The following is a 24,761-nucleotide window of genomic DNA, read 5'->3' on the forward strand; positions in this document are numbered from 1 at the left end:
GATTTCTTACCAAATCTCATGATTTTTAAGAGTTTGCCTCATGATTTATGAGACGGTGGGGTTGGCATTACTGAGCTCCTTGTCAAATTATTCTAGTGTAGAGATGACAATGGCATATAACCGACGATGTGAAAACACACAAGGTATGTTTTATCTATAACCAGTAAGACAAATCTAACCCAGCCGATTACTACCCCATCAGCCTCTTCCCAATCATTAGCAAAGTGATGGAAGGATTCATCAATAGTGCCATCAAGCGACACCAACTTGCTAATAACCTGTTCATCAATGCTCAGTTCAGGCTCTGCCAGAACCGCTCAGCTCCAGACTTCATCACTGCCTCGATCCAGGAATGGAGACAAGAGCTGAATGCCAAAAGGAGAGCTAAGAGTAGCTAACCTCCGCAGCATTCGACCAAGCATGGCACCAAGATGCCTCAACAAAACTGATCAGTAGGGATCAAAGGGAAAACCCTCCAGTGGTAATGTTTGGTTGCAGTAAATATAATCTGCAAGCTACACCGTAGCACCAAGATTACTTAAACAGCACCTCCCTCCCCTGTGACCGTTACCACCGAAAAGGACAAGAGCAGCAATGTTGTGGGAATACCATCACCTCAAATACCTTTCTGATTTGGACATATATTGCTGTTCCTTCATCGTTGTTGGGTCAATAGCCTGCAATTCCCTAATAGGAGCACCATTACCACAAGGATTGCAGCAGTTCAAGGATGGCCCACCACCACCTTTTGAGCGCAACTACAGAGGGACAATAAACAATTTTTCCTTTCATTTTTTTTGGGTGCGTGGCCCCTTTAAGGAGCTGTGCGGCCCATTCAAAATACAGCACATGCGCGGTTTTCCCCATTTAAAAGCTGGTGAGCCGACTGCGCAGGGGGTCCAGAGCGCTTTGCACAGCTTAAAGGGAACACTGACAATAAAAACTGCCTTGACAGCATCAGCCAAAGCTTGTGAACAAATTTTAAAATAATCAACTGAACTTTCCCCATTCTTAACATTATTGTTCACTTGTTAGGTGGCTAGCTCCACTCACAATTTAAATGTCATATTCCACCAAGACCCATGCGATACTTTCTATTTTTCCTTGAAAGCTCTGCTGTTATATACACAGGATTTCATCTGTAGCAGCCATAAGAGACAGCATGGCTACTGCCAATTATTACACTTCTCCATTCCTTCCATCTGCAAAGAGGGACAGAGGAGCTCTTGACATCTTAAATGCTTGTTTTTCAATTAATTGTTTATTGATTTTCAGTACCAATATTCAGGGATAAATTTGAAAAACAAAATCTGAATACAATGCACAGGCAAAGTTAACATCACAAAATATCTTAACCTGTATTTGCGCTTTGTGCATTCTCTCGGGGTATACGTACCATTAGTTATGCCTTACAAGAGGGTTGTGGAATGGCAGGCCCCCCATCCCCATGTTAACATTGTGCTGCTCCATCCATTCCATATGTAGCAACTGGTGCCCATATCCTATCATATTTTTTTCAGGCTGCCCATTGCCCAGAGAACCAGCCAGTTCTCAACTGCTCTCTCTTGTACCAGTGTGAGTTATTACCAAGCTACTGGTGAGTTGGCATTTTGCCCAAGTCATAATAGAAGTTGTTTGATCATGAAACAATTTTTTTTTTTTTTAAATGAAGGAGAATTATTCCTATGCATCCCCACAGGAAAAACTAGCCTGCACTCAATTCATTGGCTTGAGTGAGAGACTAACTGTTCAACTAAACTTGCCAAGTTCAATCAGTCCCATTTTCAAGAATCATGAGCTGAGCACTAGGATGCTCATGGGTAGAGACAAAAACATTTCAGGTTTTCATCTTTGATGGCATTTGATCATTTTCATGCAGATCTCTCTGAAGCTGGATCAATGTTTTTCCTCAAATGGCCTCTACCCAACTTATTTTTTTGCAATTTTATAACTTTGCAGGAAATAATCTTTTCCAAACTTAACCTACAATGTCAAGGACTTGTATTTCTTCTCTACAATATATGTGATGAATAATTTAGTCCCTACTTACTCAAGATTGGCTCATGCAGAATGCCAGAGGCAGCCGTTTACGTGTTTATCTGATCTGTTTATCTCGGAACACATCAGTAAATTTGGGTGCATATAATGTTATTAGACAATTTTACTCCCCATCAGTGTTGGGTCAATGCTCAACCTAATGAATTTTCAACTAAAGGTCAGACATTCTTGCCAAATGATAGTGGCTGAGCTAACAACGTTGAAATGAGAAACGGTGATACCATATTGACTTGTGTATAAACCTTTAAAATCTCCTGTGTTGTCTACCCTATTCCCTGCACTGTGCTATGTCTGCTCCATTTGTTTGTGTGCTTGTGTTATATCTCTGCTTCCAGCCATGCTGTGCTGCATGGTGTCCATTTGTTGGCCTTGGGCAAGAATTCATTGTAAATTTGTTTTCAAGCTGAACTGGGATAACCTGTAGAAATGCCTTGAATGTGTTTTATGCTGGAATAGTGGACAGAGAGCTGATTAAAACACAAGTCCTTTCATGCAGCATAAACCACGCTGAAATCTTTCATTACGACCATCAGTCGATAAATGGGATAGCAAAATACTGCGGATGCTGGAAATCCGAAATAACAACAGAAAACGCTGGAAAAACTCAGCAGGCCAGGCAACATCCGTGGAGAGAGAAACAGAGTTAACAGGCCAGATTTTCAGTGTGCCGTGAGGCGGGCTTTTAGGCATGCGGGGGGGCAAAACTCCCAAATTCGGGGGTCCCGACACCATCCCGCCCAAAACCCGCCTCCACGTAAGTTTCAAAGGAGGCGGGTACCCGCCCCGCACTGGGACCCGCCAACCCGAGGCGGGAAGGGATTAGTGCCAAGTAACTTCCTGTTAACAGGTAGTTAACAGGCAGTTTTTAGCCTAATCCCTATTTTGAGGGGTGTCGTGTGGGATTCCCGACGGCTCCAAACCACGCCAGGTTAGAGCAGGTGGGCCATCGGGTTGAAGGACTTGGAGGGGTCGAGATGTCAGTGTTCAGGTGAGTAATGTATGCATCAGTGCAAAGGTAAGTGTGTTTGGTGTGTCTAAAGTGTGTAAAGAAGTTTACATTACCTGTACTTACCTTTACAGCCTTTCTTCCTCTAGGCGTCGGGAGTCCATCACTCAGCTGGCACTGAAAGCTGAATGGCTGTGATCTGTCAAAAGTGACAGCCTTCAGCTTTTAGTGCCGGTGACAGTTCTAACTGAGTCTGCGTAGAAGGACTCAGGTTAGAAGTCAGACTGTCAGTGTTTGACAGCTTCAAACAGCTGTGAAACACTGATATTTCATCTGTCAATAACTCTTGACAGATGAAATTTCAGACTGTGACATCACCTGTTGCCAGGTGGCCCTTAATTGGCCTGCTGAGCCCGCTGGGCGGGCTCAACAAGGTCAATCAAGGGAAAATCGCGTCGATTGGCCGGACGTCGATGGAGGCGGGACTAAAACCCGAAAGTTGTAGTCCCACCTCCTTCCCGACTGCTGAATGAAAATCCAGCCCAACGTTTCAGGTCGAAACCCTTCTTCAGAATGTGTGATGGAACTATTGAGCCGTGCCAACTAATTATATTGTACAAATGTGAGAATGAAATTGAAATAAACAGCCGCAAAATGCTTCACGACAGACACTTAAAATACAATTTTAGAACTAATTTAATCGATGACATCACAAATGTGGTGGTATGAATATACTACCATTCCCAGAACCACTCCTTCCTTGTATTTTCATACTGATCCCAACACAAGCCAAATGCTAGGTTCCTGCCACCTTTCAGGCATAGCACCCTCCTATATTTAGTGAAGTATAAAAAGTAAAAGTTGTAGTACCTCAGCCCAGCCCTTATTGTGCAGGGCTGCCATCCTATTTCATGGAGATTTAGCTGAAAATATAGGATACGGGAAGGAATTTTTAAAAAACTAAGTGCTACAGAATTCAAATTCAGTATTCTTCTCTGTGGGTCTCCTGATCAATGTATCTCCCAGTGTATCTTCTGTCCAATTGGCTACTGTAAATAGTGTATTACAAATGCCTGAATATGAAAAATATTGTAAAATATTCACTCAGTAGAAAAGAACAGAAATTCTTAAACCCTTTAGCTGGGGAGCCATTGATGCAGCATAAGAACAGGAGTAGGCCATTCAGCACGTCAGGCCTGTTCTGCCATTCAATTAGATCATGACTGATCTGTACCTCATCTACATTTACCTGCCTTTGATCCACATCCTTTGATACCCATACCTCATAAAAATCTGTCCATCTCAGTGTTGGAAATTTCAATTGACCCAGCATCCACAGCCTTTTAGGGGAGAGAATTCCACATCTCCACTCCCATTTGTGTGAAAAAGTGCTTCTTGATTTCACTCCTGAATGGCCACGCTCTAATTTTAAGATTGTGCCCCCTTGTTCCGATTCCCCCACCTGAGGAAGTAGATTCTCCGTATCTACTCTATCCTTTGTAGGAAATATTTTGACGCATCTTTGCTTTTTTATAATCCTTACTTTCAATCATCATTACCTCCCGCCATACTGAGAGCACTGGAAGGACCTCAGCATGTCTCCTGGCCCCATGCCAAAAGCAGCCAAGTAGCATTTTCCCAAAGTGCTAAAGCCAGAGAGACAAGTTTCCTTTAGCTGTTCCCTTTAAGTCAGTTTGAATGCATTTTTGCCAGCCACAGTAAATAAATCCATCTATGTACATGTCACTCTTTCTTGGACTTGGTAATGTTGTCTCTTTGCTTTCCGTCTGTGGGAGGGAGACTGGAAAATTCCAATAGGAAAGCCTCCACGGTAAGGAGCTAGTTTTTAGTAACTGAGAGCTGAAAAGTGAATTGCCTGATATTCAGGTTAAAACTGACACCAATCTTTCCCTTCATCACTGTCTGCTTACCCTTCTCTGGTGTGGAGATGCCGGTGTTGGACTGGGGTGGACAAATGTAAGAAGTCACACAACACCAGGTTATAGTCCAACAGTTTTATTTGAAATCACAAGCTTTCGGAGCGCTGCTCCTTCGTCAGGTGAAGTGGAGAGATGCCTATAAACACAGATTATATAGTCAGAGAATAATGCCAGATGATTACAGGTAAAGATTACCTGCAGCGCTCCGAAAGCTTGTGATTTCAAATAAAACTGTTGGACTATAACCTGGTGTTGTGTGACTTCTTACATTTATCCTTCTCTGATACTTGGTTACATCTCTCCCTCCTACTCAACTCTATTCGTTTTACTGTCCTTCATACCAAGGCTGTATTTCATTCCTTCTTTCAAATTAATTTCCTCCGGTTACTTTAAATTGCTGTGAGAATTCTAACCTTATAATGGGAGCAGTTCACATTAGCTAGACTACTGAGTCAATTTTGGTAACCTGGGAGACAAGTAATCATCTAAGAGTACATTCAGTCCTCTTGCTCGCTCTGCTTGGTCCTTTTAAAGTTAGCAGCGATCTGCATAAGTGTGACAAACTTTACATTGAAAAATCCAGCCACATTTCAGCAAAGTCACCTCTGTCCTGAAAGTCTAGGTACAGTTCAATGCAAGACTGAGATACCCTTGTCCAAGTGGCCATTCAACATGTCCGAGTCTGGACGAGCGGGGACAGGCGATTCAACCATACGGGACACGTTGGACCAAGCCTAATCCTATACTTAGCTGATTTTAACACAAGTAAACTTTCCAGGGTCACTGGACAACAACTATCAATGGGACTACATGCTGCCTTTTCCCATTTTTAATCTAGGGACAACTATGCAACTTCCTCTGAAGCGCCAATTGAACTTGGAATATACTTTTTCTATTCCATACCATACCATAGAACCATATAAATTTATAACACCGATGGAGGCCACTCAGCCCCTTGTGTCTGTGCTAACTCTTTGAGAGCAGTCCAAATATAACTCCACAGCTCCACACTCTCCCCATAGACATATATCTTCCCGTTTCTAATTATCCAAGAATTCCTTCAAAATTGCAATGGTGTGTGCCTTAACCACTTCCTGTGGCAAAGGATTCCCTGCTGTAAAAACCTTCTATGTCAATAAATTTTCCTCATTCAAGGTGTTAGCCTTGGCTCAGTTAGTTGCACTTTTGCCTGAGTCAGAAGGTTGTGGGTTCAAGCCCCATTTCACAGACTTGAGCACAAAGCCCAGGCTGACACTTCGGTGCAGTACTGAAGGAGTGCTACACTGTCGGAGGTGCCATCTTTTGGATGAGATGTTAAACTGAGGTTTTAAACGGATGTCTGCCCTCCCAGGTGGGTGTAAAAAAAGTCCCATGGCACTATTCAAAGAAGAGCAGGGGCGTTCTCCTGGTGTCCTGGCCAATATTTATCCCACAACTAACACCACTACAACATATTATCTGGCCATTATCACATTGCTGTTAGTGGGAGCTTGCTATGTGCAAATTAGTTGCCGCGTTTCCCACATTACAACAATGACTACACTTCAAAAGTACTTTGTTGGCTGTAATGCACTTTGGGATGTCCTGTGCTCGTGAAAGGCGCTATATAAATGCAAGTCTTTTGTTCTTTTATAAATTGCGAGAGCTGGAAAGTAGTTTTCAAAATGCTGTTCTGCTCGGGCCATAGCCAGAGCTCCCAAATCTCATACGTCCCCTATCCAATACAGAAATTTTTACATTCCCTCTGGAGTTGATTGATTTTTTTGACAACCGCCGTTCGTTCTCTCAGATTAGCAGTTCTACACTTGGTACTTTCCTATTCGCACAGGCATCCACATTCAATGGATCATCCTCCGCCATTTCCGCCACCTCCAGCGTGATCCCACCACCAAACGTATCTTCCCCTCACCTCCCCTTTCAGCATTCCGTAGGGACTGCTCCCTCCGCGACACCCTAGTCCACTCCTCTACCACCCCCAGCACCCCTTCCCCTTCGCCCGGCACCTTCCCGTGCAAGCACAGGAGATGCAACACATGCCCTTATACCTCCCCCCTTCCCACTGTCCAGGGCCCCAAACACCCCTTCCAGGTGAAACAGCAATTTACTTGTACTTCTTGCAATTTAGTGTACTGTATTCGCTGCTCACGATGTGGTCTCCTCTACATTGGGGAGACCAAATGCAGATTGGGTGACCGCTTTACGGAACACCTCCGTTCAGTCCGTAAGGGGGACCCCGAGCTTCCGGTCGCCTGTCACTTTAATTCTCCGCTCCTTCCCACTCAGACCTCACCGTCCTCGGCCTCTTGCATTGTTCCACGGAAGCTCAGCGTAAGCTCGAGGAACAGCACCTCATCTTTCAATTAGGCACTTTACAGCCCTCTGGACTCAACATAGAGTTCAACAATTTCAGATCATAACCTCGGCCCCTATCACATATATATATTTTCTTCTTTTTTCTTCCCGCCCACATGGCAGCTGTCCTTTATTCTGCCAGCGCAATTCACACCCCATCTAGAGCCATCCTTTGTTTCTTAACCTGTCCCATTACCACCTCCCCTTGCCTTAAATGTCTCATAATGTCTCTCAATGTCTCCTGCTTTCTATCCTAGCACTGACCTTCCTATTTGTTCTTTCATCCCCACCCCCTTTTCCCAGCCCCTAAAACTGCTTTCCATTTCCTGCTTTTTTCCAGTTCTGACGAAAGGTCATCGACCTGAAACGTTAACTGTTTCTCTCTCCATGGATGCTGCCCTGGCCTGCTGAGTTTTTCCAGCGTTTCCTGTTGTTATTTCATACAGGCACTGATTGTTTTGATATGGAGCCAGGAACACAGATGGATCTACAAAACAGCATGCAAACTCCCTAGATCTTCCTTGTCCCTTTCACAGATCGTAAAACACGAGGGCAGACTTGAAGCAAACTTATTGCAACCTCCGATGCTTAAAAAAACCAAAGAAAAGGATAAGAAAAACACAGACGGCTGGTTACAAGTCATAAACCATTGTACAAAATCCATCAGTTTCTCATTAGCCACTCAGCAATCAAAGGCTTATCTCAAGTCTCAGGCGAGCTTGTCAACACACAGCTTTCAAGGTTCCTGGGTCCAAATAAAACCACTTACTTAATGCTTGAACCTTTCACCAAGCACCATCAATTTGGTGCCACTATTTAAGGGCATGACACCCAATTGCAAGATGCTTCTTTTGTCAAGCCAGCTTCTCTAAGAATGAAATACATTTTCCAAGGTGTCCTACAATGCACTGATGGAGCACTGCATAGAAATCTACTACAGTACAGAAGATTTGTACATTTATTTTACAAAAACTACTGCGTTACCATCTTATATTACAGGTAATTTAAGATCAACAGATCAATTGGGAGGCATTGATTTCTCTTCCATGCCACCTTGTTTACTGAAACTGATGAGCAGGAGGAAAACACCCCCTAAACGCTGCATTTCATACAAGGACAGAGCTACAGTATCATTGCAGCATCTCACCCTTCAGTGACTGGTGGCCATGCTTAACATAAGCACATATTATGTGAAAATTGTAAAACAGAGAACATATGTTGTCCTGCTGAAATAAATGTTTCAAATAATCCACCAGTCAGGGTTTTAAAGGCAAAAACATTGGCTTGTTCCAAATAAAATTGGATGCTTTGATGAAGGAGTTAAGATTCTACAGGGATTAACTTTGATGGGCTGAATTGTCCTATGTGTTCCCGTCACTCGGCTTTGAGTCAGGTGGTAATCTATTGTTGCCCTCAGATAGCATGACATCACCGTGTAACAATTAACCCTGTTACCCACTGATTTTTTAAAAACAGTCCGAAAAAGCTTCTTCTATTTATTTTTTGAAGTAAAGTTTCGAGGTGAAGACCCCCCAGAAATAATTTCATTGAACATCCATACAGCGGGAAGTATTGCTTGTGAAGCAGTGGTCTTTTCACCTCCTGCTGCTACACAGACATTGATACTGACGGGATAATGAACCACAGGTCTGTGGTACATGGTTGGGTGTTGAGGTGCAGACTGGCGCAGGCAGGACTGGGTGTTGAGATGGATATTGCCAGGGCTGGGTGGTCGGGTACAGGTTGGTACCAACAGGGCCAAGCAATGAGATTCAGGACCGACAGGACAGTTAGCAGAACTGCACAGAGAGGTGCAAGCATTTATTGACGGGGCAGAGCAGTGAGGCATGTACTAATAGGGCTGGCCAGCGAGATGTACACTGTTACTGCGGGGCAAGTGGTAAGATGCTGGTCTGCACTGCCAGGGCTGGCCAGCGATGTGCACACTGTTATTGTGGGGCTGGGTGGTGAGACAGAAGCATGCACTAATAGGGCTGCACACTGTTACTGACAGGGCTAGGTGGTGAAGCACAGATTGCTGCTGGCAGGGTTGAGCAGCAAGGCACACACAGGTGCTGACATGGCCAGATTGCGAGGCAAACTGGGTAGCGAGATATGGGCATGTATAGGGGAGAATGTGGCCTGCAGCCCATTTGTAAAAGATCTGCTCTTTTAGAGTGTCATTCTAAGGATAAGGGGTAAGCCATTTAGGACTGAGATGAGGGGGAATTTCTTCGCCCAAAGAGTGGTGAACCTGTGGAATTCTCTACCACAGACGGCAGTTGAGGCCAGTTCATTAAATATATTCAAGAAGGTGTTAGATATATTTCTTAAGGCTAGGGGGATCAAGGGATATGGGGAGAAAGCAGGGACAGTGTACTGAATTTGGATGATCAGCCATGATCTCATTGAATGGTGGAGCAGGCTCGAGGGGCCGAATGGCCTACTCCTGCTCCTATCTTCTATGTTTCTATTACAACAAAACCTGGGGGCAGTCAGGCATATCAAATGTTTGTAACTGTTTGTTTTTTCTTACCATGAGAGTTCTTAATATTACAAAGGAAGACGCTCTTTTAAAAAAGAAAAGGAAACAGCAAGGGAGCTATGTACAAGCAACTTTGTCCAATTATACATCCCTGGCTTTCTTTGTCATTATTTGCATTTTTTTTTGTGCATAACTTCTGACACCTATGAGGCTACTTTCAATTGTCTGGCACAGTATTGGACAACATTTCCACCAAAATTCAACTAGGGACTTGCTTCCAAAACCACGTTTTCATCTTACAAGGCTAACAAGACCTTCTGAGACTGCAGGAAGTAAGATCTATTACTGAAGAGTGTCAGAATAAGGCTAACAAGTTTCAGTGTGAGTAGAGCATTGTGGGCTAAGACCAGCACAGCCCACATTCCTAGTGAGACGGAAAGCTTCCCCTTCCCTACTGAGATAGGGACAGATTTGCATTTGCACCTGGAGGGGCACATTCCTGTTCGCACTGAACTGCTCACTGCCACAGAGGCAGGGTCACACTCACACTGAGATAACGACAGGCCTCCATTCAAGCTGAGCCAGGCACAGTTCTCTTTCATAGAAGCAGCTGCATGCCCACATCGATGGGCTCTCATTCGCACTGAGCCAATCACGCCCCACTTCCCAATGAGATAATCACAGTCCTCCTCCTCTACTTACACTGAGACTGATAGTCACTCATTTGCATAGCAGCTGTCTCCTCCCCCTAACTTTTCCACTGAGACAGATAATTCCTCACCTACAACCAACACAGCCTAATTGAACAGAGGCAGAGACAGATCCCCCATTCACATTAAGACAGCATGACTCATACTTCAGGATACAATAAATAGGAGGGCTACAGTGCTGCACAATTATCCATTGCTACATTGGTGAACTTTTAAAAACACATGGGCCTAGAAATTCACTGGCGCCCCGTTTCAGCAAAAAAAATGGCCGCCCTGCACCTCAGCACCTCTACCGCCGCAGGTAGGCCCCCCCTGAACCGGTCGCAAATTGCGACCGGCGTTAAAGCAGTGGGCGCTACAAAATTTCGCGATCGGGGCGGTAGCGGGGCGCTGCGCTAACGGCTAGCGCCGCCATTAGCGTCCCGCTAAATTTAGCGGGAGGTGTGGCCAGTGGCGCAAAACCCACTAAGTGCCCTCTTAGGGCGCTAACGGGTGGCGCAGGCCACTGAATTTCTAGGCCAATGGAATCCCAGCAAAGGGCAGCATGGCAGTTAAGTGAATTAGTGACATCTAGTGGTAGCAAAAAGGTTCTGCTCCAACATGTTATTAGTGCAGCTATTGTACCAAAAACAGCAGAAGAATAATCAAGATCAATTTAAGCAACAATGGACAACAGAACAGTTGACCACGGGCAAGCAGTTTTAAGGAAAGATAAGACTGCAAGGCTGAGTCATTCAGTAAAAACATGTTCTCCTCAATTATATCTCACTACCCAGCTTCATCCTCATTCTTTTGATTCAATTATACTTCTGCAAAATAATATTTAAATTATTTCAAAATTATGAGGGGTTTTGATAGAGTAAATAGGGAGAAACTGTTTCCACTGGCAGGAGGGTCGGTAACCAGAGGACACAGATGAGGGGAATTTATTTTACGCAGCGTGTTATGATGATCTGGAATGCCTTTCCTGAAAGGGCGGGGGAAGCAGATTCATTAGCAACTTTCAAAAGGGAATTGGATATATAGTTAAAAAGAAAAAAATGATAAGGCTATGGGGAAAGAGCAGGGCTAATTGGTAGCTCTTTCAGAGAGCTGGTATAGGCATGATGGGCTGACTGCCCTCCTTCTACGCTGTATGATTCTATGAAATAAAAATATATTCTGTAGCTTGTTTATGCTAGTTTGATCTAAGCTTCCTTGATTTATGTGAACCACATTTGGGTCTGAGGCAGCTATGTTTGTTGAAAGAAGCTTCAGATAGCCAGATGAACCTCAGTGAGCTCATCTAACAATGGAAAATTTATCAATGTTGACCTTAATCCTACTGTTAATATTTTCATTTATGTCAAAGGTTTTGAAAAAAATATATTGTCCCCAACTCTGCTGTGCTGCATCAGAGAGTATAACAGGTTGTCTCACACACATTCGAACGTGAAAAGCATTATGGCAAAAGAACCTCAGGTCCATCAAGCACACCCTGTCCTGACATGGTGCAACCACGTACACCATTGACCTAAGCTTATCTTGGGAGAGGCAGAAAAAAAAACATCGGCCAATTCAGGAAAATCTCTAGCAAGTTCCTCTCTAACTTCTTAAGACAATCAAGCCAAGCTCTAGGAGATCACTGTGACTCATAACTCTTCACGTTTAACTAGCAACTTGCCTCTTACAACTAGAAACATCCTCTTCACTCAGGAACTTGTCAAGTTCCCGATCAAAGCTTGGTAATATATCCGTACCCATTGCATGTTTAGATATTTCTTTTCCAGAGAGCAATGACTCTCTGAAAAAAAATACTTCATGGCATCTAACCTAGCTCTTTGCTTACATATTTTCTATGCATGCCATCTAGCCCTACAATCCTTATCCATCTTCACTGACCTATCCAACCAGACCCTGTCCATTCATCCATTTAAAAATCTCAATCATATCCCCACCCCAAGCTGTAGTAAACAGCCCTACCTCTTGGGCCCTATCATCAGAAGAGCTCTTAGGCTACGTATCATTCTACAATCCTCTCCTGCAATTTTTCCACAGAGTTGATATCCACCATGTATGGGGACCCAAAGTGGACACACACATACACAAAAAACACACAAAGATGTGACCAATCAGAAGTCAAAAGAGGCATCTAAAGCATAATTGAATCCTGCTTTAATGATTAGCTTCTCCTTGAGCAAATAGGTGTTAGCATATAAATTGGCCATATGCTGTGCTAATACATTCACTCGTGGAAGCAGGAAACCTCCCGGCAAAGTAAAACCTGGTACCCTAGCTACAGTACAAACACTTTGTTGTTCTCTGGTGAAGGTATAGCACCATGATCTTACCACAGGATATTGCAGTCAGCTCGGTGGCTACAAGTCAGCGCTTTAATGGTGCAAGGGTTTAAAACGATTCATTAAATAATTTTAACCTCACCAGGAGGTGCACTGGTTACGTTTTACGTATTTTTGGAAAAAGAAATTCAGTTGTATATTTGCACCCTGAAAGTAGGAACATGGTGCTATACCTTCACCAGAAGGTCACATGTTGACCCTCTAATCTTATTATGGAATCTCCTTATATGATCAAAATGAATAATTTGTTTCAAACCTTCAGCCAATAAATTGGGTATTGGCCCATGTTAAGATGCCAGTGCTATGACTTCGTCACTGGCAGTTCATTATCTTATGTGGCCAATCTCTGATCTTTCTCTGGACCTAAATCATGAGATAAGAATACGCCTTCTAAAGTACCATGAACACCATGATACAATGACATAAGTCCGCCTTGAAGAAGGAGCAAAATGGATTTCTTTACAAACTTATTTTGTTTACCGTACCACTGCAGCAAAAACAGTAGAAACCACAATGAACAGCAGCTTCTCATTTCCGAGGGGTGGCAAGACTGAAAGCTGTACTTTTACTGGCTTTTAAACGCACATACCTGTTTCCTCATCAGATTCCTTCTCGTTCTCTGAATCGGTCAATGTGAGGGCTGAATTCTCTCGACTGGACAGCCCTGAGCTGCGTCTGGATTTGATGCCCCTCCCCCATAACCTAATAGCATGCTCTGGAGAAATGGCACCTTCTGTGTCAGAGTCAGCGTCGCTCAGGGAATATCCACGTTGGAGGAGCCCCATGTCTGGACAATAAGCAGTGCTGCGGTGAGGGGAGGGCTCACAGATTCCCAGTTCTGTCAGTGTGAAATTGGCTCCTGCACATAAACAAAAGAAGGATACACATCACGCACTCCCTACTTACAGAGACAGTGCAATCATACTCAAGAGTATTAGATTTGTACAGTGAGCAGTGGCAAGGAACTCAGCCAGTTCCAGCCTGAGCTCTTTATATTGATTCCTAATCAATTTTTATAGTAACACCAAAAATGCCCCATTATCTGCGAGGTGAAAGGAAAGAGGAGCACTTCAAAAATTGTTATGCATATTCTTCAGATGAATTAATTTTTAAAAACCGACTGGGAAGCTTCCCCATTCAAATTGAGACTTCACTGGAAAGTAAATTCAGGTGGGTTGCAAGGTGGACAACTGGTCTGACTGCCTCAGTTTCCCACTGGGTGGGCTAGGTTAAAATTACCCTCATGGTGCATTAACCAAACACCTAGCGGCAAATTTTGTGAAGCAAATATTTATTTATTAATGGCCAATTTCCTGTCAAATGGGTGTAAATACCACCACCAGAAAGCAGTGGTCTTTGCCCCAAGGTATTTCCAGCTGTGAAGCAAAAGGCATTTTACGTAGTTAAATTATCTGTCAGTAGGATGCGAGCATTTTATTCCTAAAACCGTGGTTGCCATCCCCTCCAACCAACCTGGTGCAGGTCAGCTCTGCTGTCCTGCCCAGGTTGGTATGTTTTGGCTGAGCAATTTTAAATATGAATATATTGTTGCTGATTTGTGTGGATGGCACATGGCCAGACTCCTGTTCTGTTCAGGACAAGACTCTGGTAGTTTCTGAGGCTTTAAAATATACTTTTAATGTTCCAGATGGTGTCAAGGGCTCCTTCCATTTGGTTTTAACACTACTCCACAATCTGCTGTTGGAAATTGTAGGCTGATTAACATCAACCCCGCATCTGATTGACATGACGTGCTCACAGTAGTGTTACAGCCTGTGGTGACTGAGCAGGAACTGCAGTCTTATGGCCAGCTTCCAGATACCCCCAGGCGCCGGTGCACCTGTACGTTCAATGCTTAATGAAGACTGCTATTTTAGTGATCGCAAGATCACCAGATACTTATAGATGAGGAAAGCCATTGGGCCCATCTTAATGCATCCATCCTCAACAACCTTACAATTCCATTCCAAGTGTTGATCACTCTCTCCATGAAGAAGGACCTCATGATACCAGCCCTAAAGTTATCATTTTCCAGTTTGAATCCATGTCCCCTTGCCCTAGTCCCACTGTTTAATTTAAAGTAGTATTCTGGATAGTCCTTTTCCATACCATTTACTATTTTAAATACCTCTTTAATATCACCCCTTAGACACATCCCTCTTTGCAGGATGAAAAGCCCAAGGGGTCGATTTTCCTGAAGCTGTCGGGAAGAAGGCGGGACTACAACTTTCGGGTTTTAGACCCGCCTACTTCGACGTCTGGCCAATCCGCGTGATTTTCCCTTGATTGACCTTGTTGAGCCCGCCCAGCGGGCTCAGCAGGCCAATTAAGGGCCACCCGGCAACAGGTGACATCACAGACTACAATTTCATCTGTCAAGAGTTCTTGACAGATGAAATATCAGTGTTTCACAGCTGGTTGAAGCTGTGAAACACTGACAGTCTCAGTTCTAGCATGAGTCATTCTGCACAGACTCAGTTAGAACTCACACCGGCACTCAAAGCTGAAGGCTGTCACTTTTCACAGATCGCAGCCGTTCAGCTTTAAGTGCCGGCTGAGTGATGGGCTCCCGACAGCTACAGCAAGAAAGGCTGTTAAGGTAAGTACAGGTAAGTAAAAGTTCTTTACACACTTTAGACACACCAAACACACTTACCTTTGCACTCATGCACCCATCACTCACCTGAACACTGACATCGCGACCCCTCCAACTCCTTCAACCCGACGGCCCACCTGCTCTAACCTGGCGTGGTTTGGAGCCATCGGGAATCCCACACAAAACCCCTCAAAATAGGGATTAGGCTAAAAACTGCCTGTTAACTATCTGTTAACAGGCAGTTAATTGGCACTAATCCCTTCCCGACTGGGGTTGGCGGGTCCCAGTGCGGGGCGGGGACCCGCCGCCTCTGAAAGTTGCGTGGAGTGGGGTTTTGGGCGGGATGGTGTCGGGACCCCCGAATTCGGGATTTCCCCCCCCCACACGCCTGAAACCCCGCCTGACGGCTCCACGAAAATTGACCCCCAAGTCTCTGCAATCAGTCTTTCCTCATAATTCAGACCGCTGATACTGAAGATCAACATCTCCTTTGTTTCTTGACGATCAGAACGAGACACAGTACTCGAAGTGTGGTCTGACCAGTTTATAGTTGCTGTGAGCATTCCTGCTGAGTATTCTGGAATCCTTGACTATATCACACATATATAACGGCACAATTTGCCCACGAATTCCTTTGACTTGTATTCCACTGTATTGGGTATGTAGTTCAAAGTTATAACAAAAGCAATATATTAGGCTTGGTGGAAATCTGAACTAAAAACAGAAAATGCTGGAAGCACTCAGCAGGTCAGGCAGCATCAGTGGAGAGGAACAGTTAACATTTCCGGTCGATGAGCTTTCATTAGAACTGATGACAGGTCATCGGCCTGAAACGTTAACTCGGTTTCTCTCTTCACAGATGTTGCCTGTCCTGCTGAGTGTTTCCAGCATTTCCTGTTTTTAGTTCAACATTATATTGGCTTTGTTGATTGCTACTCTTTACTGGCTGGATATGTTGAGCATTGAGGCAACTAAGACTCCTCGGTCTCTTACAGCTACATCCTCAGTTATCTCAGCACCGTTGATGAAGTACACATGTTGCTGTTTTCTTCTTCCTATGTGTTCATTGGTATTTTCTAATAATACCTTCAGTGTAGCAGAGCTGTGAAAACACTACTGTTTGAAAGCTCCCAGCTGAAAGGTGAAAGGTGTTCTGACCTTAGAATTTGAGATTAGATAATGTTAACACTATCTTCAGACTGCAGAAATAATTAGTCTGGAATCTCATGTGTGGCAGTGATTCTGCCTTATTAATAGTTCAAATAAAAGCTGCTGTGGTTTCAATTTGATCATAGATGAATTATGTGCATTTACAGCAAGAAGTGTACTTATGACTGATTGTGGAAAAAAATGTTTGCTTGCATACCTGTCTATCTAGGCACAAAGTATAAGACAAAACAAGGCATTATTGCCTGTCCCGACTGTTGTGTCTGTGTATAATAAGACACAGACTGCAGGAGAACGGTACAACAGGTGTTTACTCAACGTGGTTCACACTGGAACAGATCTGTACAGATTACTACTCAGTACTATATACAGGTGTGGTCACTGCCGGTACTGCAGTATACATGAGCTGCAAAAGATAGTTCCCCCCTTAAAGGTATATACATTACAATTCCTCCCCTTTTAGATCAACAGTACCATAACACTCATTTAACAATTACATAACAAACTAATTACAATTAACACTTTTAACATGCAACATTAGCTGAAAATAGTCTATTTATATATTCAGTCTTTGGGGAGGCTTCCTGATCCTTTCTGGATAGCGCCTTTCCCGAGTGTCTTGCTCTTGGTGCGGAGGCGATTCTGGCCCCCTGTCATCGGTTGGTTCATCAGCTTCCGATGCTACTGTTTCTGGTGTAGATGCGACCTGTACGTCGGGTTCATCACCAGGTACGTATGGGCGAGGCATGGGGTTGACTTGTTCCTGTGACTCTAGGATCTGGTCAGCATGGCGTCTCACGATGCTCTCCCCAACGTCTACTGTGTACATTAGTGGGCCCTGCCGTGTGCATATCGTTCCTGGCTGCCATTTTTCTGTTCGGTAGTCACGGGCCAAGACTGGTTGCCCTACATTGAAGCTCCTTGTTGGCTTCTCATGGATGTGCTGGAATTGCTTACTCTCAACATCTCTTCGTACGTTTGGTCTGAGCAAATCCAGGCGAGATCTTAACCTTCGGTTAAAGAACATCATGGCTGGGGCCTGGTTGGTGACTGCATGTGTCGCATTCCGGTAGGCGAACAGGAAATTGTCCACCTTGTGCTGCAGCAGAATGTTGTCATTGTACATAGCCTTTATTGCCTTCTTAAAGGTTTGTACGAACCTCTCAGCCAATCCATTTGTGGCTGGATGATACGGGGTGGATGTGTAATGCCTTATCCCATTCTTTTTCAAGAACCTCCGGAACTCTTCGGACACAAACTGTGGTCCGTTGTCGGAGCAAATCTGTTCTGGCAAGCCATTCCTGGCAAAAATGGTCCGTAGGACTGCAATAGTTTTCTCCGTGGTGGTGGAGGACATTTTGATGACCTCAGGCCATTTCGAGTGCGCATTCACGGCTATTAAAAACATTGAGTCCATGAATGGACCAGCAAAATCAATATGCACCTGTTGCCATGGAGATGAGGGCCACTCCCATGGGTGTAGAGGGGCCTGTGGTGGTGCATTTTTGGACTTTCTGGCATCCTGAGCAGCTCTTGGTCAGGTCCTCGATTTATTTATCGATTCCCAGCCACCACACATAAGCCCTGGCTAGGCTTTTCATTTTTACCCCTCCCAGATGACCCTCATGAAGCTCATTGAGCACTCTATCCCTTAACTTGGGTGGAATTACTACTCGGGATCCACACATCAAAGTCCCCCGGCACACTGACAGCTGTTCTCTCCTTGTCAAGTATGCTGGCAACAGTGAGTCGCCATGTGCTGGCCATCCCTTCACCGTCAAATCATATACCCGAGATAGTGTCGGGTCATTTCGGGTTTCCTTTTCGATACAAGCGTTAGTTACCGGTAGGTATTCAACTATAGTCGAGTGGAATATATCGACAGGATCCACTGCTGGTGCTTCCTCCGCAGTAGGCAGTGGCAGGCGTGATAGCCCATCAGCATTTCCATGCTGTTTCGTGCCCTTATATTCAATCTCATAGTGGTGCGGCCCTAGAAAAAGTGACCATCTTTGTAGTCGTTGCGCAGTCATCACCGGAACGCCCTTCTTCGGATTAAAAATGGAGACAAGAGGCTGGTGATCAGTCAGCAAGGTGAATTTCTGCCCGTGCAGATAGTGATTGAATTTTTTCACTCCCCACACTAGGCTGAGGGCCTCCCTGTCAATCTGGGCGTAGTTACGCTCGGCTGAGGTTAGTAGTGATCGTGACGCAAAGCCATCCGAGAATTTGTGCGACAGCACCGCTCCAATGCCGTAGGGTGACGCATCACATGCCAACCGAATTAGTAATGCCGGGTTGTAATGGGCCAATACCTCTTTCGATGTGATTAGTGTTTTGCTCTTCTGGAAATCTCGTCTACATTCATCACTCCACTTCCATGGCACCCCAGTTTGCAGTAGGGTGTTCAGTGGGTGTAGTATTGTAGACAAATTTGGCAAAAACTTATGGTAGCAGTTTACCAGCCCGAGGAACGACCTCAGTTGTGACACATTTTCCGGTGCTGGAGCCTTGACTACTGCCTCAATCTTCTCTGGGGACTTATGTAACCCCTCTTTATCGATAACGTGGCCACAATACGAGATCTGTTTTCTAAAAAACTCGCATTTGGGGCGGTTAGCTCGGAGCCCATATTCCTGCAATCTAGTGAGCACCTGCTCCAGGTTGGCAAGGTGATCACTGTCATTTTCGCCAGTGACCAGGATGTCGTCCAAATAACACTGGGTCCCTGTGATCCCTTGCAGGACTTGTTCCATTGCCCTCTGCCAAATAGCCGGAGCTGATGCTACCCCGAATACCAGCCGGTTGTATTGGTAGAGACCTTTATGGGTGTTGATTGTGAGGTATTTTTTTGATGCTTCTTCTACCTCCATTTGCAGATAAGCCTGGGCCAGATCAATCTTAGTGAAGCGTTTCCCTCCAGATAGCGAGGCGAAAATATCTTCAATCCGCGGAAGTAGATATTGTACGGTGTGAAGGACCGGGTTCACTGTTACCTTAAAATCCCCACAGATGCGAACCTTCCTTGGTTCCCCAGGCGTGCTGCTCAACGACATTTTCATCACAGGGACGATGGGTGTAGCCCACTCGCTCCAGTCTACCTTGGACAGTACACCTGAACGTTCCAGACTCTCCAGCTCTAGTTGGATTGGGTGGATGCGGGGAGGATGTTCCCGATGATGGGTGAAACTAGAACTAGGGGGCATAGTCTTAGAATAAGGGGCTGCTCTTTCAAAACTGAGATGAGGAGGAACTACTTCACTCAGAGGGTGGTAGGTCCATGGAATATGCTGCCCCAAAAAGCTGGAGAAGCTACATCATTACATAAATTTAAAACAGAAATAGACAGTTTCCTAGAAGTAAAGGGAATAAAGGGTTATGGGGAGCGGGCAGGAATTTGGACATGAGTCTAGGTTTGGATCGGTCATGGCCCTGTGGGTAGCGGAGCGGGCCCAGGGGCCGTGTAGCCTGATCCTGCTCCTATTTCATGTGTCTAATTCTGTTAGATTCAGGAGATGGTTCTGTGATAGTAGATTGGCGGTTAGGATCAGATCAGCCATGATCTTATTGAATGGCGGAGCAGGCTCGAGGGGCCGATTGGCCTACTCCTGCTTCTATTTCTTATGTTCTTATGTTCTTATGCTTCGACGGCTGGGCGGATCGCATAAGGTACCGGTCTGGCCTTAAAAAATTTTGGGCTTGCGTTTTCTTCAATTTTAATCGTCGCTGTCATACCTTTTAGTGTTCCGAGTCCTTGCTGGAACACTTCTTTCACGTCAGTTAGGATCTTTGACAGTCGCCCAGGTGTGACGTCGTCATCCTTTTTGTCAGCCACAGTCAGTGCCTGTATGGAATGCCAATCCAGTTGTATTTTCCGGATCCATTCACGTCCCAGTAATGGTGGTCCTCCATCTTGCAATACATACAGGTCTAGTTTTGGTGTTTCCTTACCGTTATATATAACGGTCACCCTTATTTTTCCTTTGGGGTAGACTTTTAGCCCTGTGTACGTCTTCAAAATAATTTTTGTGTCTCTCAAAGGTATGTGTGAGAATAGCCGCTCGTAGTCCCGTTGGCTTATGACTGTTAGGGCTGATCCTGTGTCCAATTCCATCTTTACCTGGACTCCTGCTATCTTGAGAGTGACCCAAATGGTTCGGTGATCCTCCGTTGTGATCACATTATGTAGTTTCAGACAACTCAGTTCCCTGCTTTCGGAGTCGTTATCACTCTTTTGTTCGTCTGAACTATTCTCCATCATCTTATGTACCTTCTTTTACTTTTCTTTGGTAGGTTTCTTATTGCTGGTTTTCTTTCCCGACCTGCAGACTCGTGCTATGTGTCCTACTTTTCCACACTGTCTGCACACTTTGTCTTTGAACCAGCAATCATTCTGGTCGTGTGTTGTTCTGCTGCAGCGATAGCACTTCTCTGTTCTATATGACATTACCTTTGTGCCATATTCTTGCGGTCTCTGTTGTATCTCTGCAGCACCCCATGCTGCTGCTTCATATGATACCGCAATGCTGAAAGCCTTTTCCAGCGTAAGATCCTTTTCAGATAAAAGCCGTTTCTGGGTTCCTTCACTTTGAAGCCCACACACAAACTTGTCCCTTAAAGTATCTGCCAGTCCCGCTCCAAACTGGCAGTGTTTTGATAGTTTGCGCAGTTCTGTTAAATAATCAGCATTGCTTTCATCCTTATGCTGGTTCCGTTTGTGAAACTTGAATCTTTCTGCTATCAGCAGCGGTGTGGGGTTTAAATGTTCCTGTAGTATCGTTACTATGTCTTCAAAACTCTTTTCCATTGGCTTCGTTGGGGTTACTAGATTTCGTAATAAACCATACATCTTTGTACCCATTAAATTTAACAATACCGATGCTTTCTTGTCATCTGACACCTCATTTGCCTTGCAGTATACCTCTATTCGTTCGACATATGTAGTCCAATCTTCGACTTCATTGTCAAATGCGGTGATACTGCCACTCTTCGGCATTTTGGGTGTGGTTTAAAATGGAGTCTCCCAATGGCTTAAAATGGCGTCTCCAGCGCTTTCCTTCCTCCCCCGCTGCTGCCAACGCCGCTCCCGGCGGTTCTCGTGGCAATGGCGGCGCCCTGTAGGTTTTGCGCGCTTCTCCTGCGCTGCTGCCAACGCCGCTCTCGGCGGTCCTCGTGGCAATGGCGGCGCCTCGCGACTTTCTGCACGTCTCTCTCTCCCTCTCTTCGACGCTGCTCAGCCCCTGAACACCGGCTGCGCCTGTGCACTCTGCCCTCTCTCTCTCTCCCCCGTCGACGCTGCTTGGCCCTTTGCTGTGCCGCTCGGTCGGGCTCTAGCCCGCCGCTGTCTGGGAAGGGTCTGCGCACTACCTGTTGCCAGCCCGTTTCGCTGGACCACCTCGACTGGAAAGCCAAGCCTGGCTCTCGAAAGCCTCCCCCGCAATTCTCGAGTCTCTGCTGGATGACTGGGCGGTTGCCCGTGGTCGACGCCCGAGTCTCTGGCCTTGACCTCCAATCCACTGATCTCCAGGAACGAATCCCCGGGAGTTGATGCAGAGTTGCAGGTAGGTTCAAACTTGCCTTGTCACCAATGTTGTGTCTGTGTATAATAAGACACAGACTGCAGGAGAACGGTACAACAGGTGTTTACTCAACGTGGTTCACACTGGAACTGATCTGTACAGATTACTACTCAGTACTATATACAGGTGTGGTCACTGCCGGTACTGCAGTATACATGAGTTGTAAAAGATAGTTCCCCGCTTAAAGGTATATACATTACACCGACTGGCATTGCTTTTAATCTATTTTATATCCCCTACAGTTCTCCAAATGCTCCTTCATGGATTTTTTCCCGAAGTTGTGCCCAGTATATGTTCCCAGCTGCCCCACCCTGGCCATTTCTTGAATCAAGCTGCATCCTCCTGGCTATTTTCTAAGTCCCAGCTAACTTTTATGTCCAATATCTTTCCCCAGCTGTCCCTTCCTCGCCTTTTTCTGGACCCAGTTGCCTTTCTGTGGCTATTTCTTCATCTCCAGTTGCCGTTCCTGCCCAGTATGCTTTTCTAACTGCCCCTTCCTCACCATTTCCTACCTCCAGCTACCTTTCTTTTTAGCATTCCACTCTCTTTCCTGGCTGTTTCAGCCCTACCAACTGTCATTCCTGGCACCTCGGGCTCTGCAGCTGTCAACCTGGCTGCTTTAGCTCATTAATTGCCCTTGGGGGCAGATCTATGATTCTCTTCTTGCACCTAGGCTACTCTGCATCTCCATATCTTCAAACTCAGGCCTCAATTTAACAGGCCTCACCACCTGCATTGCTTCATATGTATGGCCTTGTTTTGGCTATCTTGAGACCCATTTTCCACAAGTAAAGTGATTGGCATGTTAACCTTATCTTGCCTTTAGAGATTGATCATTTAAACAATTCATTTTCGCCATTACCATTAGAATAATGTCTATTATTATCTACCCCACATTTTCTCTCCAAAATGTTTTGATCTCATATTGTATTAGTATTGTGCCACATATCCTCAATCGCCTAAAGATCATGCACTAACTTCACATTAACTGGTTGATGGATCTGGACCCTAACTATGACTAACATTCACCATCAAGTCCTTCCACTGGTTAAGAATTCCACCTGCATTCATGCTGTTTGGAGTAAGGCAAAGCAGAAGGGTGCGCTGGATTAGGGGAGAGGAGAATAACCAGGAATAGCTCCCCCTATTTTTCCCCACTGAAGAGCACTTTTTATTAATTATTCAAGGTGGGCTCATATAGAGCTCCATGGATCAGGCATTATGTCCCCCTTACTGCAGTTAGAGATAGAGCAAAATAAATTAGGGAAACAGCAAGAAGCCAGGGCACCTGTTAAAGGAGTCGTAGTCCGTGAATGCAGCAAAGTAAAAGCCTTTTGAAATGAAAGAATTGTTGCTCTTTAGCATTTGTCAGAAATATTACAAATCAGGGTGTATTTATTTTTTGCAAATAAAAATATAAACTATGATGGTGCTAAAACCAAATGTGTGATGGGATAGCCTAGATACTTGGAATCCATATTCCAAAGCGGCAGTGCTGACAGTTTCAAGATGTTGTTGGACTTTTTAGCAATCATATCTGCCGCCAGGTGGTACGAAAGATCAATTATAACAATAACGATACTCGTGATCACCACAGAAGACACTTGCCTTTCCCACCTCTGAAAAACAATTCACTAGTCACAGAGTACATGCCAAATTCCCAATACATGGGCAAAGGTCTGATAGCAGGAATCTGACATCATTTCAGCGAAGCTGTCACAATACAGCAATAGACAATCCATCCCATGCTGTTGTACTCAGTCTGCCAGCAAATCTCCTCTCTCCATTACCAGTTCCAATTCGCCAATTAGCTCATTTCCTTTTCCCATGTATGGCCACATGATTAGAAAAAAAACACTTCAGCAAGACTTGCATATATTACATGAAGAATAATGGATACTTGGAAGTGGTGACCAAGTTGTTTCCAGGAATCTAATTTTAATGTAGTTGATGAGACACAGTTTCAATTTGCTGTGTCTTATGGGTATTCAGAACTGTGTCAACTTTACCACTGGTTCATGTTACATAGAGAATAAACCAGGGCTGATTTTTTTTTTAAATAAGGCTGTAACCCACTTTACAGATAACCTCAAAAATCATCTGAGTTCAGAGAATGTGTTACAGCCTCGAACTCCCAGCTTCAGCTTCCCACAACAACAACTTGCCATTGTGTAGCGCCTTTAATATAGAAAAAAGACATCGTTCGAAAAAAATCTTTTCCAGTGCTTTGTGATTGAAATTTTACGACACAAGCATCTCTTGTTTGAGAATCAGCAATGTTTTTTGAGCAAGTTGTTGCCTAAGCTGAGTCTTGCTCAACAACTGTCCCCAAAGAAGCAAGACTTTATGTGAAGTGCCCTGTTAAAATATAGCCATTAAAATAGTACTTAATAGAGTGTGATTCGCTTGCTGTGGTCAGAGGGCGCCTCCCTACTGTCCTAATGCAAACTCCAGATACTGTGCAAGAAAAGCCAGTATTTACTGCTATAAGCTTTTCTCAGACTTTGAAGGGCACTAAGCTCACATAATAAGTTTATATCTCTCCCCGTCTGTCAAGTCCCAATGAAAAAACAGTTAAGAACAGCTGTT

General features: G+C 44.7%; 1 protein-coding gene across 7 annotated transcripts in view; it reads right to left on the reverse strand.

The window, feature by feature from the left end:
* LOC147114145 (teneurin-2-like) overlaps nt 1-24,761 on the reverse strand; it is a 1,360,318-nt gene that overhangs the window by 853,083 nt on the left and 482,474 nt on the right. For all 7 annotated transcript variants that reach the window (XM_085995783.1, XM_085995782.1, XM_085995780.1 and 4 more), the window contains exon 4: nt 13,420-13,689. In XM_085995783.1, coding sequence (XP_085851909.1) covers nt 13,420-13,689 — 270 coding nt within the window. The remainder of the gene's footprint in view (nt 1-13,419; nt 13,690-24,761) is intronic.

The sequence above is a fragment of the Somniosus microcephalus genome, chromosome 8, assembly GCF_052327205.1.
Source record: "Somniosus microcephalus isolate GS21.2 chromosome 8, FLI_Smic_1.0, whole genome shotgun sequence".
Taxonomy (NCBI): Eukaryota; Metazoa; Chordata; class Chondrichthyes; order Squaliformes; family Somniosidae; genus Somniosus; species Somniosus microcephalus.